The 16,089-nt window shown below is 37.9% G+C and overlaps 1 protein-coding gene across 16 annotated transcripts in view; it reads right to left on the minus strand.

The window, feature by feature from the left end:
* The window catches only part of LOC100746638 (tensin-1), a 184,111-nt gene that overhangs the window by 25,998 nt on the left and 142,024 nt on the right, over nucleotides 1–16,089 (minus strand). For all 16 annotated transcript variants that reach the window (XM_024372080.2, XM_012393399.3, XM_012393403.3 and 13 more), the window contains 2 exons: nucleotides 14,570–14,867; nucleotides 13,459–13,696 (listed from right to left, as the gene is read on the minus strand). In XM_024372080.2, the coding sequence (XP_024227848.1) occupies nucleotides 13,459–13,696; nucleotides 14,570–14,867 (536 nt within the window). The remainder of the gene's footprint in view (nucleotides 1–13,458; nucleotides 13,697–14,569; nucleotides 14,868–16,089) is intronic.

Raw genomic sequence — 16,089 nt, forward strand, 5'->3', positions numbered from 1 at the left:
CTCCAGTCGCCAGTCCTTCTACGGCAACACTCAGCTCTGTACAGCTCGGCTTCGTCGTTGTCCTCGTAGTGGTCGATCGTTCGAGTCGATATTTCGTGCGTGCACGCACAGAGCGAGATGTTGTCTGCTCCGAGTAAACGGTACTCACCGCGTGCTCGTGCCACTAAATTCGGTACTTTGCTTTCAACATCGGCCAACATGATGACATAATCTGTCTTTAGAATCTTCAATCAGGCTACTTAGAGCCAAACGCAACCCGCGTACTCGCGCTTTCTTGTTTAGTTCCTCGAGTTCATGCTTCGCGTGTTTTCGTTCCCCGAACCGTATTCCCCATTCCTATTTCTCCTTCCTTAATCATTTTCAGAATCATAATTTACGGAAACAGCGTTCTTTGTAGATTTTTCGATTTTATCATACAGAAATATTGTAATTGGTGTTCAACTTCTCGAACAATGGATTGCTTATCTCATACAAATTTATTTATCGCGAGAGGATGACAAAGAAGATAAACTGTAGAAAATTACGATTCTGGCGTTACTTTCTCTATTTTTTAATTTACGAAGGTGATCTGTATGGCTTTCGTGACGCTCGTATAACGATAGACCAAATTTAACGTATCTACAATAAATTGCATCTAATTAACTCTGATGAAAAGAAAATGTGTTCCGAGAAAGAAAAATTCGCCTGAACTCCGGACGATTACTCGAATAACCATTATTCTTCGTTACGCATCAAGAAACTAATCCTGACTCCGATTGTGTCCAATCATCCTTCCCCCTCTGAATCAATCAGAATCGTCAAAACGAAGGGCAATTCAACGAGTCAATGGCAATTATCATCAAATCTCGGCAGACACGTTTCTTTTTCTGTATCCACGTATCTCGTTACGTAGCTACATGGTGTTTTAATCGAGATCCGAGCGATTCGTTGCAAGGAGAGACCAGTAGCTGGGCGGCGCAAATGAATGGCTGGCAATTAATAATTCATCATCCAGCGGCGCGATTGAACGCGTTGAAAGGCCACGCACACGCCGTGTACTTACGTACAGGTAAGAACGAGTACTCTACCGGGCACGCTTGCAAAAGGACACGTGCCATAACGCGTAATACGCATCTATGCGGGCTCGCTCGTACGAGCAGCAAGAGCATGCGTGCTCGATCGCAGCACGCGATGACTACTAATTTTCAGGATGCGTTCTTTGCAATGTGTTTTAACACCGGAGTCAACCGCTCGTTATTTACAAATCATTTTGTAAGCGTTCGCGGAACGTTGCAGTGTTTAATGATTAAACTTCGTCATTATATAAGAAATACGAAATATAAGAGGAAAGACAAGAAGAAGGAGTAGATTTAGAGTCAATATAATCTAACGAACTAATCTAATATACTTGTTCGATATAACTTTGAAGAAGAAGAGTCGATAGAATCGTAACGCACTTGCCAGAGAATTGGAAATTTCAAATTCAAAAATCTTAAATTTTGCGCGCAGAGGGAGAAAAGGTAATAAAATCGCAGCATTCTCGCTCAGAGATTTCAGATTCCGATTTTTCGACAACATAATATCATTCGTCGGCGTGTGATAACGAATTCAAAAGAAAATCAAGAGAATCTGGAAAATATCAAACAATTTCTGCACAGTTTTAGTAAAAATCAATAAAATCGATAAAATGGAAATATTTGCAAGGGCGTGATGAAATCAAACAACGATTCGTTGCCTCGATCGTGTTTTATCGTTATATCTGATCCTTTAGATAGCACGTAATTCGATCATTGATCGCGGCAATAAAATACGCGTGCCATAAACTATAAACTACTTATGTAAGCCTCAGGTCGGTATCAAGTATGTCAGCGTACATTCACAAGAATCATACGTGACATTCGTAATGATTACTAATCGCACTGATCCACGCACGTGTAACAGAATACAATTCGTTGAACAGATCTGTGTTAAATAAGCAGAGAGGAGCTGGAACTCCGGTAGCCTAATAATAACGTAGTCGGAGCAGAGGTCAGGCTGTATAATGGGCTCATATGTCATGCGTAATTTACATAAATGCAGTGCACGAGGTAACTAGATCGTAGACGAGCATCGTCATTGCATGACGTTCTGCCAGACTTATAAATCAGCTTGCTTGAATTTCTAGCTTCGCTCTATTAAAGGAACAAAAGATATCGTCGTACTTTGTATTCTTGACATTTTAAGACGTTTATCCTGCCCACTGTTTATTAAGAATGATAGAAGCTTTAAAAGATTGCATTTTGTTCGTGGAATTACTCTCCTTAATTTCTTCTTTCGTTTACTTTTATACCGGTATATTTTACAGATAAAAGGATCAGTAAGTATCCCTTAAGGAATACTTCGGAAAATCTTAATTCCAAACTTAGATCCCATTTTCTTCGCGGAATTATTCTCTTTAATTTCTTCACTCGTCACTTTTTATTCTGCAATATATCGTTAAAAGATTTGTAAAACTTCTTCGGGGAAAAATTAAGAAAATTATTCGCTCCTAATATCGGACTTCATTTTATCCATGCGATCTCCCTATTCATCATCCTCATTCATCAAATCTTCTCCAAGGAAAAATAATTAAAAATATTCAAGCGAGCATAACTCTTCCCAGTTCTCAATTCTATTTTCTTTTCGAAATTATCCTTCGTATTTTCTCCATTCATCATCTTTTATTCTGAAACATCCTGTAAGAAAGTTTGGAAAGCCAGACGAAAGATTACGGAAAATCTTCAAACGAAAATAATTATTTCTTCCTAATCTTCAACTTCATTTCGTTCACGGTATCTTTTCATTCATCACTTTTCACATTGAAGTATTTTTCAAAAATATTTTCAAGCCTCCTCCAAGTAGGAGATAAGAAAAATTTTCAAATAACTATAAGTATTTCTTCCTGGTTTAATATTTAAAGTAATTTCTGCTTTTCCAAAGACTCCAATAAGAGCCATTAATCAAGCTATTCGCGATAAGCGCAAGGTGCGCCAATCTCGATAGCATTCATTCCAACATTTCCTCGGCTCGATTCAACGGTTCGGCTCGATCGAATGATCGAAAATCGTAAACCTACCGGTGCGTGATTCATCACCGGTAAATCCAGATTGGCGGTGTTTGTCTGAGCAACAGCAGCCCAGGCTCGTCCGAGCGTATCGTGGCTATTTCTACTGTCAGCCAGTGACGAGGACAGAACGAAAAGTTGGTCAGTTAGCGTTGGCAAGTGGCAAGTGGTATTCCTAGGTAGCCAATCTGGGACAAGGACGCGTACACGATTTGTGCGTAAGGTGAGGCGACGCATAATGCGTGCTCCATACATACACCAGATTCATGGAAAGACGAAACTGTGGGAACCGGGTTCCAATCGTTCGTCACTCCTGCGAGTGAATCTAACTGCGACAATCCTGCGAGACCGACACGACGTATCACGATAGGTCGCGTGAAGCCAGATCCAGTCTTCGTTATCGTAAATTTATCAATTTTTCTCTAAGTTTCACAATAGGCAATCTTTTCTAGTGCGTAATTTTCTAAGCGAGAGGAGGAGAGAAAGAAAGAAAGAGAGAGAGAGAGAGAGAGAGAGAGAGAGAGAATTTGAATCTACCTGAGATTATAAACGATAGAAATATCAAATAATAATTTGTGTAGTTGGATGCAAAAGATGTCTGTGTAGTACAAGTCATAGACTACTTAAGATCGATTAAACGAAAGGAAGAATCGAAATAAGTTAATGGAACGTGGAACACGATGGAATACACGCTATAAAAATCAGATATTGTAAAATATGTAAATCTTATGAAATATGTCGGTATAGTTAAAGACATAAACTACTTAAAAATAGATTCAAGTGAAAATTTATGTGAGGTCATAAGCGATAGAAACTTTGTAGCGCAGTAATCTAAATACAGATTTTCTGATTATGAAATATCCCTGAATAGTTAGGGACATGGGCTACTTAAAAATAGATAAAGTAAAGAAATATTCAGACGTGTTGATGGAACATGAAAAGAACACCAAAGACAAGCGAGATGCAAAATTCTGACTCGTAAAAAGCTTCTGTATAAAAGAGACGTAAACCGAGCCGACTGTTCTTTAATTTTCCGTAACGTAACGATTCCGAACAAATGCCTCCGTTCGATGGTGAATTATTTTTAACTCGTGACAGACGAGAAACAAACCGCGTGCACCGTATGCTGACTCTCAAAAATCGTTTTCACGGCACGACCCCAGCCTTTTGTTCGATTCGCTGTCGAAGAAATTGTGCGGCTCAACGAGAGAAGAGAAAACGTTCGAAAGACTGGATCAGAAGAGATGGGGAGAGAAGGGGTTGAGAGCAGGGAAAACAGAGACAACAGAACCATTGTCTTGTCGCTCTTGGTCGTACGTCTTCCTGCTGTTACGTCACCATTGTTTACTCCAACCCCAAGCAACTCCCTCGTGCACTTTTTATTTCGTCATTTCGATACCCATTGTGCAACCGATTCGCCCTTTTATGGCAAACCTCAACGGGCCCCTGGCTATGGTGCGGCCCTGTCAAACACATCGATCAATTGTCTTTTTTACCGAGCTAGTCGGCTACTAAGTGAAATAAATCGCCATCCCTTATATAATCTCACTTAGAAATTCCAAGCGTGCAAGTTTCATTTATTAAGCTATTAAGAGCAAGCAATAACTTATCATCAAAAAATTGCAGATTTTAGTTGGAAGAGATAAACAATATGAAATTCTGTTCCATAATTACAATATTATACAGTAGAATTTGATAATGTAAATTAATTGAAAATTGTTGCAAATGGAATGGTACATTAACGCAACACTGGTCTTCAATTAGTTAAAAGATATGGCGCTGTAATTAAAGAAGAAAAGAGTGAACAGGGAGAATGAGAATCGAAGAAACGAAAGAAGAGATATCTAATGATTCATTAAAATGATTCCAAGCAAGTTTTCAACCTGCAAATATAGGTTTTCGATTGTTGTTTCATTCAACAAATGTAACGGATATCTTCTTTTTTTACAAATCACCTCTTTTACGATAATTTATTTGAGAAGTTACAGGTTGTTGATTACACTTAATTTTATACCGAAAATTAAATATCCTTCTAAAGAATCTATTCGCGAAATACAAGAACAAGAAAATAATTTTTCCAAAGAAACTCTACTCGATTAATCTTTCACAAGGTTCCTATAAAAATAATCCTTAAATTGTGAGTCACTAACGACTAAGAATTAATATATCCAACAAACCGTATAACGTACGAGGTTCACGATATGGCTGTGGCCTCGATGCAAGGCAAAGGTCAGGACTGCATCGTCGAGCGTGCAACAACAAATTGAAAGGGACCTCACGAGAGACAACCCGAAGGAGAGATCGTTTCTTTGAAAGCATCGATATCGCTTGAACCCGCGTAAATGGTCAAACGATGCTGGACTAGAAATCGGCGAAGAAAGCGGCATAATTATGACATTCCGCTTGACAATATCCATGTCCATTGCCGGCGTTTGAACGCCGGTGAAATCTTTCGCTCCGCGGACGGAAGTTGTCCACATTCGTGGTCACTTCCATCTACGGTCCCTTTTTCCAAAGATTACAAACGGCCTTTCCGAGAACGGCCTTTCCACTGGTTCGTGTTGTTTCTTGGAGCGAGAGTAGCAGTGACAAGCTGATTTACCAATTTTGGATAAGAAGTCTCTATTCTGTCCGCGCTTTTCTCCTCGTGAGCGTACTGTGTATGGATTCCATTGGAATAAACAAACGCATTACTCAACTGTCGGTGGAAAGATACATGGGGTGGGTTTTAATATGCGAATGTTAGATTAGGAAGTTATGGTTATTGAATATTTGTATTTTTCAGTGGAATTAACAAAGTTAATTAATTATTTATTTATATATTTAATTAATTATTTATAATTAATTAAACAAAGTTAATTAATTTGTATCGACGAGATGAAAATGAAAGAGAAGTATATCATTCAAAGAGAAGGTAAAAAGATCATTAAAATCCTAAAAAACGAATTATTTCATAGGTATTACATTTCCATGAAAAATTACGAATTGGTTATTTTGTCTATTCTGGTATTTTTGATATTAAAACTTCTATTGAAATAAGCAGAATATACAGAGTTATAAAATTACATTAAATAAAGATTGCTTCTTTGTAATTAACTAAAATAAGCTAAGTATCCTAAGAAAGTACGTAAATGTATTCGACACAGAAAATAATAAACGGAATATCGGAATCTACAAAAACTACTCTTTTTATTCGACTAACCAGCTAATAATTTGTAATATTAAAAACAAGTTTGTTTGTCACTTACAAAATACGTTCTCCGATTGCCAAAACTTTTCCACTGCGTCGTATATTCACCACGTACTTGACAATCGCGTTCTGATCTCACTTCGAAACTGCGATCGAATTGCACCGATAGATGGTGGATACATAGGTGGAAAGGAACCGAGCCACCAAGAAGGTTGGAATAATATAAACAAAATCACGCGTACAATTGGCTGCTGGAAAATCAGAAACCGCTCGGAGGTTCCTGCCTCCACGTAGAATCGCGCGAAAACTATTAAGCTTCGTCTCGTCCCGACGCGTCTCGACGCCAAGAATAAACCGACACACTCCCCACCATCGAAACCACCTTCTACGTTCTTCACATTTCCTTCACTCCTCAAGAATTAACTTCTGAAATGCTTGTTGCTCTTCCTACTCAGCTTTTGTAATTGAAAATGGTTTCACTCAATATTGAGGTTCATTATTGCACCGAACAATTGACTGTTTAAATACTTTAGCGACCTTCGCGAAATACGTGATTGCAACATCCTGTAGCTCTTATATTTAGATTTGTTCTAAACTTTATCGGTGTATTCATAATAGTTGGATCTTATTATAACGGCGAGGAAATGCCAATGTGTTTCGTAACATGTATATAATGCACGATATATTCACAAAAGGTATCCGTAAGTGTCCCAATATTTCCGTGAAAAATTGTGAGAATCGTTCATTCTATGTTTCTCGTTCGTTTCTATTTTTCTCTTATACTCGTTGTAAGTTTATCGTGAGGAAACAGTTGCAGGGACAAGTGCTTTTCTATAAATTCGTGGTAAACTGTTCGAGCGAAAGAAATTTAACGACCGTTTCGTTTCTCGTATATTCCTTTAAAAAGGCAGAATTGAGAGGATAGGATATGGCGAGGAAATGATCTTGAGTTACGCTAGAAATATTTTGATGTTGAATAGAAGTCTAGAAAGTAACGAGATAGTAAAACGAGGAAATATTCTGAATTAAAATCGTTCAGCTAATGGCAAGTATAGTACCTCTATGATAGTAATATTGTATATTAATGCATCAATTAACTGCACCAAGGATAGCGAGATCATACTTTATGCGGTCATAATTTATTAATCTAACTATTTATAATTTAACTATTAAGTGCTTCGTTGGTATTAGACAAATAATGTGTTGCATTATTGGCAACGTACGAAACCTACGAGTCAAAATTTGCGATCATTGTATGATCATTATATGTAAAGGTACGGCAATGTTCTTCTTGATTTTAATTATTATTTATCAGGATTTATGGAAAGAGCGGTGACAATGGATGTTTCATGGAAATTCAAAATCCAATTTTTCTAAGTCTTTGATTTTTCTGTGACTATTAAAGTATCTACTCTATTACTCTATTCTATTAATAACTGCATTTTGGTTGATTAAATAAATGTGGACGCTGCTCGATCTATGATCAACCAATTACCGTTAGTGGATCTTTTTCTTCGAAATCGCTCCTTGCGACTATTATAATTACTTCGCAGTATTTCATTCCAGATTAGTGATGAAAATTAATATCTATCGCTCTAGGAGTTTCCCTTTGACAACGGGTAACAGGGTAGAGAAACAGAGAGCTACGAAGATGTCTTTATTTCGAGAAAGAAATTTGACCAATAAAAGAAGAGCTTCAGACACACAGAAGCTCCGTGGGAAGACACTAGGCAAGGAGTTTCAATAATAAAAAGTATTGCAAGACATCAAAGACGGAATTCCAGCGATAAAAGTAACTGCGTGATGATATAAAAATGGGAAGAGTCTAAAGATAAAAAGATCGGTAGATGTGCAGTAAAAGAAATTTAAGCAATATGGATTAGTTCAAAGGCATTAGAAAAAAAGTACCAAATGAAAAAATAGTGCGAGAGAAAAAATTTCAACGGTGAAAGAACAACAAAAAAAAAAAGAAAAAAAAAGGAAATTGTAGGAATTATAAACAGACTAAATGGAAACAGACTAAGTGAAAGAGAAGATTTAAATATAAAAAATTAGTTTAAAAGAATGAGTTAACAGAAATTTCAAGAGTAAAAAAACGAGCTAAAATAAATATTAGAACTCTTTAGAAAGTACTTAAAATTGTTAGAAAACTGTGCAAATATTTCTATACATATACAGCTTGGTATTTGACCATAGGCTACTATAATATCTTAATCGAATCTCTCTAACTGTTTGATTCTTTTGGTATTATTAAGAAATTTAAACAGATTACGATAAGGCTGAAAGGAATGAATAAGAATGGCTGGAGATAAGGGATCAACGAGAACGGAAATGAAAGGGGACAAACGTAATAATCGCCCGCGGTGCGAAAAACACTGCTCCAAAGAGCACGGTTATTTTCTGCCGGTGCCACTTGATTCAAGGGGCGTGCTCTTAATTTTAGATTTCCACGTTGCCATAAGACTCGATCTCGCTTTACTCCCTTGCCCTGTTTTCCCACTCCATCGTGGAACAAAGCCGATAGAGCAGATGTATTGTAATAAAGTTCTTTATCCCGCTACCAAGGGCATCTCAACAAAATGAACTGTATCTAATCTTCATAAATGTTTTAATCGAACAGAAAAGTTGTTTGTGGTCTCAAACACCATAGAATGACATTTAAAAAGATAACGTATATCAAAATAATAAAATAATAAAATAATTATAAATCTGGGCCAAGTGTATTAAGTTTTGTAACGTATAGTACTTTCGCGCGATACAAGAAATTGGTACTATGAAAATGAAATGTATACACAATTTTGATTAAGAAAAGAAACTGTTTTAGAAAGTAAGGGTATTTGAAAATATTTTCTATTTTCAGTACACATAAAATTTACAAAAAGTCATCGAATCCAAAATATACCGGAAGTTTTGAGTTTCACAGACGAAAGAAACCGAAACGAAAGATAAAAAATGGGACATATGGGATGATATTTATGGTTTAACATACTGCGAAATGATATTTAAAGAAATAATAAATATCAAAAATAAATGTTCCACGTAATATTACGTAGAATGTCTAAAATTAGACGAAAGAAAATCATCGCGAAAGAAGTGTCCCGGAAGTTACAAACATTTATAAAGTATCTCAGTCTTCCATCTTGACAGAGAAAGAACTTGGAAAGCTTTCCGCGTTGGCTCATAGATCACGTAGCTCATCGGGTCGTTAAAGTCGATCGTTTGTAAAGCGAGAAACGGCGCTCTTGGAATCTTATTTTCCATCGCGTGGGTGCACCGTGTGGGTTCGCGTAACATTTCCTATTTTATTTCTCAAGGTCCAACCTCGAGGTTCATTATACTTCCTAGTAAATTGCGTAAACAAATATTCATACGATAACAAATCTCCTACCTTACTGTTTTTATCTTGTCGCGATCTTTCAATTGTCATGTCTCAATCTGACCTTCGTTTCCACGTAGAAAATGGTTTTTAACGTTTTAAGAATATATTCAACATAAAATTGAAACGAGAAATCACATACGAGGATCTCAGGAGAAAAACATGACAAGCACTTTAATTAATTTTAATGTCGCTTTATGATTCAACGGAGGACATAATTGAAAATGAAATTATTAAAGTAAGCAATATTTTAATATTAACGAGCAATGTTGTTAACACTGTAGGTAGAATGACGAAATTTGTTCAGCTTTGAAATCAATTGAGAAGAAAATTTTGATAACAGAGAACTGACGACATATCAAATTTTCAAACTGCATACCTCTACAAAAATAGAAAGTGTCGCTTATCGTGTTCTTCCTCTATAGTTTCTACATGTCGATAGCAACAACTCTTTCTTATTTTCTGCTAACTTAGACATTTTTTAAAGGTAAAAAATACGATTCGATAGGAAATGACCCAAAGAATGCGGGAAGGTTAATATATCGCCCTTCTGTCCGATAAAGTGGCGAGTGGGAAAGTTAGTAAACCGCAAGATTTCCATGTAAAGAATAGCGATAAACTGTTATCGCGGAAATTCATGAATTTACGATATACGCGGCTCGACTGGTATGCGGTTTCAATTACGGGTGGAATATAAAAGAACCGTTTGCAATCAGGTGCATTTATCGAAGACCCATTTCGATACACAATATCAGAGACAACAGCGAAATGAAAAACTGTTGACAGTGTGACACGGCACGTCAATAACAGGAAGAAAATCCGCATCAGATTGACGAAATATAGATACAGCCCGAAAATGAAACCAATATAATCGATTCCCTAGCATGACAGAGACCAAACGTCTACATTTTCCTTCCTCAGAATTGAATAGTTATCACGTGGCAAAATTGATTTTTTCGTGATGCTAACGTTTTTCATCAAAAAGCAGGTGTTTCGTCGTTATCGTAAATAATAACAAGGTGAATTCATACTTTATACTTTACAATATTTTCACTCATGCCGAAAGATCATCCCCATTTGTATTGAAGATATTCAAATTTCTGCTGTATCCAAAGTGAACATGCAAGGTAACCAGTAGCGTAGTAACGAACGAAATAGTCGATCTTTATTTTTGATGAGACAAATGGATGACTCATTCGTAGTAAAACGAATGATAAATCGAAACCTGTCCAATAACAAGCGAACAGTAGTAAACGACACTCGTTAGTTCGTTAGTAGACATACTGAAAACTATGAAGCAAATTCGACCATTAAACTGATATAAATAGTTCTTCATCATTTACATTCACCGTGAATGAATCATCTAAATGTGTTACACGTCCAAACTATAAAAGTATAAATTCACCTTTATATCGGTGGTTTAGTTTAAATTCTCCTCTTTCGTCGGTTATCCTGTCCTTTCTACTTTTACTATTCGTTTTATTCTCAGTTCTCGTAAACGAACCACATCGATATAACCATCGCTAACAATTTAGGTCACAGCTTTATTGGAAGCATGGGCTGATCGTTAACGAAACGAATTGAATCGGAGTCGTCTCCCGTTTCACCTCGTCCCGTTTCTTTTCCCCAACGCTTGACAGACGCATCGCCATGACGTAACCGTCCCGAATATTCGAAATGGTTCGGTGAACTGGGGTAGGAGTAGCGTGGGCGATGATTCGTTTCGTTCCGTTTAACGTAGGTCGGAATTTGGGCTGTGGAAATCGGACTCGGCTTCAGGATTCGTTCCTATTACCGCAGTTCGTGTTGACGAAATCCGTAATCTCTGCTTCGAACTCGTTTCACCTTCCAACGCGACGCTGGGAAAAGTTCTAAAATTTCCATTTTCGAGACTCCAAAGTGTATAGGTTTCAATTTATCAAGGTAACTGACTTTCAAATCCTTTAATTTCCGAGGGTTTCTATTTCTAAATCTCTTCATTTTCTCATGTTCAAAGTTCGAATCTTTTGATCTTCTAAAAATACAATTGCTGAATCTTTAAATACTCCAATGCTCAAATCATCAAAGTTTCAAATACGTCAATGCTCATATTTTTGAATTTTTTAATTTCTCAATGCTCAAGTTTGCAAATTATTGAAGTTCCCGCGCTTAAATGTTCTAACATGGCAATTTAACAGATTTTTCAACTTTTAAATGTATAAATTTTCAGATCATGGAATTAAAATTTTGCAAATTTTCAAGATTTCATTGCGTAACGTACTCCAGTCTTTGAAACACTTTAAATCGCGCGATCGTCAGGTAGATAAGCGAAGCCAGAGGAAAGTAATCGTTGGCTTACGTGTATTATGCAAATCTTCTTACCGTTCTTGTAAAAATAATGAGATCATCTACGATGATGGAAAGAAATCAAACGCACAGAAGAAACTTATTCCGTTATGAACCTTGGTCGTTATGCCCAGTCTTTGTTAGTTTCTTAGTTTCGACCTTTGATCTATTTCCAGACGAACGGCGTGTCGTCATGATAAACCGGCATTTTACCTCCGCCAGGCAGGACGTATTTCCGGCCACGTTAGTCAGCCAGTTTAAATACACTTGCATTAACCACTAAGTTTTCGTTTCTGTCCGTTCGTTTCCCTTCCCTTACCTGAAACCTCCGTTTTCTTTCTCCCTTGTCGGAGCCAAGTTGTATTTCTGACAGCCTCTCACCGACAGATCGAGGTTAATTGGCTACTATCAGGACGAAAATTAGCGCGAATTAGTCCCCGGACGATGAGTTTCGTCAGTTGAATTACGGCCCGCGAGTTTTGGCCTATCAGTTAATTAATCGCGCGACGCGTCGTGACGTTATCACCTCCGTCTACTTCCGAACTGGTGCAGAAACATCAGCCAAAAAGCTTGACAGTTACCAGTACCGTTATTCCAAACGTTACGTTAATCCTCCTAATAGTCTCACATTCAGATTCTCATAAGCAACATCGTGCCTCTAATTTACATTCGAGGGATTTAGCTTAGAACTACCTTTAGGTGAGTCAGTTACTGTTAAGACCACCAACATCAACAAACACGAATATCACTATCGCGAGGAACAAACCTGCTGTTATGGTTCGTAATGATCTTGGGTAATCTGTGAATATTCTGAAGATTTGCATGATGTTGCGAAACACTTCTCTCAGCAGATACAAAAATTGTTGTACGTGTTTGGCGCGGACGTGCTTGTCGTTTACATGGAGACTGAATTTGCAAGACGGTGAGAAATATTATATTGAAACTATGCGTGTCAATCATACTTTACTACGTCCTTGGCGTAATTCATCTTTCGAAGAGGCATAGATAGGTTTAGAATAATTATAGATGCATTATAGATGCATTAAGAAATTAAAGATGGTATAATTTTTCGTCATTTTCCTGGAGAACGACAAACGTGGACAAAAATCGTTTTTTTCTTTTTCACGAGCTCTACAACTGTCCAAATGATGTCATAAACCGTAATATGTAGTGAAAGCCCCCGACACCCACTAATTCTTTGTCTCTATTCGACAGCCTTTCTTCTAGTTCACCTACGAGCATTTTTTCCGTAACCTCGTCAGTGACCTCCTAAGTAACCCGATCTAACGCAACAGCAATTGCGCTAAATTGGTTTGGTCGCGTTGTAATCTACTCTAATCTAACTTAATCGAGTGCATCGTTTCACGCGAACTGCCTCGTCTCTACTAAAGGATAGTTAATCAGTCATAGACTTCTTGAAATTCCTTCGTCGTAACTCAGCAACCCTTTTTTCGTCTCACGGTGGACAGCGACGGAATAATAAAAAGGAGCTGAACGATCACTCACCATCGTCGCTGATTTCGAGATTCGTGTAGCTGTCCCAGTGCAGGATGGGATCATTATGAGCGGAAGCATGCGGTACTGCTGGCGTTGGCGCCGGTATGGGCCCATCTTGACGCTTGGCGTCGGTGGCGAAGTACAAAGTCACCACGCTGTCCGGAGGACATCGTGGGTCGTCGCAAGCCACGTCCAGTTCCGATCGAGGGAACGACACCACGTTCTCCGTTATTACACAGGTATGGAACTGAGTGGAATCAAGAATTCGTTTTATCGAGATGACAGCGATGGTTTTTAAGATAGTTTAGATAGGAAGTAAATTCGATAAAATTTACCAGGGATTAGGACTTTATGTGTTCAGTTATCATATTCGTAGAAAGTTGTGCATATGTTTCTTCTTTGTCAACTGTAGGTATAATATACATACTAGCGCCTTTTCGCACAATCAGACTAACATTAGTGAAATTTTGACAAGTCATAGATTACAAGTTACTAGCGTTAAGAAAATCCTCGTGATAATAAAATGTTTGGAATTAAAGAAAATGTTACACCCGACAGAACATTCTATCAATTATCCCACTAGACATAAAATTCGAAAATCTTGAAAGTGTAACATCGTAAAACTGTAATATCGTAAAATTGCAAAATCTATAACTTCCAATTAAGTGGTATCTTCTCAATTCCCTAATATCCGTTATTATCATTTGGTAAACCGTTGCTAAAGAGCCGAGCGTCTTTACCGTATCAGTTTCAAATACAATCGAAGACAGTGTTGGCCGATTAACGAAGCATTACTTCGTTGTTTGATGATTTGAACGTTCAACATAGCTCATAGTTGTCAGGAAAAGTGATACGATCTAATTACGTTCTTCGACAGCGACCGAATCAACGTGATTAGAATTGGAGAAGTTTATGGTGAGTGATTTCGACCGCGACGTGGTTAGTTGGTAACAGTACCAACAGTAATTCACGTAGTATCGTTTGCAGGAGGAGATGAGAATGGAAATGGGTTTATGTACATTAGTCAAACATAGTTCGCTGGCAGGATTTCTTGTCGAGTGCACATTTGAATCTGTCAATTCAGTTTAATTGGGAAAGTTGTCGCTCGTTTTCGTCTTACCTGCAGGGAGAACATCACTTCCCGGCTCTGCTTCGAATACACCCTGTGGTAACATTTCACCAGAATGTCTCCCCTAAGACGAAGACCTCCGAGATTTACGGTGAACTCGCGAGCGTTTGTAACGGAATAGAGATCCGAGGTGTAGACTGGTGTCAGGCCTTCGTAGACCTTGAGGAATGCTCGGCAACCTGTAGGCTCGAAGAGTGGAACGCCCAGAACGGTGAGATGCGTTAAATAAAGTGGAGATTGACTGATCCTCAAGGAACCTGACAGAAGTCCGCTGAAATACTTGATGTACCTGCGAGAAAGAACCGTAGAAATTCTTATGTAGTTTTTCTAACCATTTCACTACTGTGAATGATTGCTATTTCCCATCACGAGGGAATTTCACTCAACTACTGAGTAGATTATAATCGCTCGAAACGCAATATTTATTTTGTTAAATATACTGCATTCCCTACTTTTCATATTAATTTGCAATTAATGCAGCAAATGTCAATATTTAAAAATATTTTCAGAATATTAATGTGAGTCATTTTTTTTTTATTCATATACTCTACAAAACACGCAACAAATGCAAACTTTTAGCTGGCATTAACATTATACGGTATATATGAACTGACATAACTACCATTAACCGTATTATGCGACTATTTTTTCGCAGAAATATTCACAACGAAAGTGTTATTAATTCAGCGATTTCCATCTAACATGACCAATTTTTACCACAGGGAAACATTAAAAGGCAGTGACTAGCGTGTTCTAAAATTTCATAATGGAAACATTACGACAGGCGACACGATCCAGCAATTACCACTTCAATAGTGCTTCCCAGGCGTGTTATATCCACAACATAGGTCAAGGTGAAGCTAGCCTCCTTATTTTTTACAATACAGTCTCATCGGTAAAACAATGCTTGGTAAAACAACAACAACAGAAACGTTTCCATCACGAAACACTCGAGGGAGCAAAAAGAATGGATCGAATCGCGACCGTTCCGATAATAATTCATGTCCGACCACGTATGGCCGATTCCACTTCACACGAGCGCGGCCCGTATTTGGCTGCTGTCGTAAGTTACAACTCGTAACGCACCGTGCGAAAGTATTGTAGCGTCTCCGACTGTGACACTCGCGTGCTAATTAGTGTCTGACCACGAATGGACTTTTCTACTTCTCGCGTGGCCTTTTACCGTGCGACTGTATCAAACGAGTGCCGCGAAAAACTTTCGATAAACAGGACCATAAACGGGACCTCTGCGCGCGATTCAAGCTAAACGAAATGCCTCCTGGATGGCTCGTAACAGATTATTGACGGGAGACGTGAACCGATGTTTTCAATTTTTTATACATTCAGAAGGGGCAACGTGATCGACGTTCTGAATCTTTTTTCGTTACAGACAGGAGACGTGACTCGACGTTCCTCGTTTCATAAACGTTGACATATTTTCTAGGAATATATTTAAAATTTAAATTACTAACGATTTATTTATCTCGTTTATCTCCACGTTCCATATTTTT

The sequence above is a fragment of the Bombus impatiens genome, unplaced genomic scaffold (genome assembly GCF_000188095.3).
Source record: "Bombus impatiens unplaced genomic scaffold, BIMP_2.2 scf_2880, whole genome shotgun sequence".
NCBI lineage: Eukaryota > Metazoa > Arthropoda > Insecta > Hymenoptera > Apidae > Bombus > Bombus impatiens.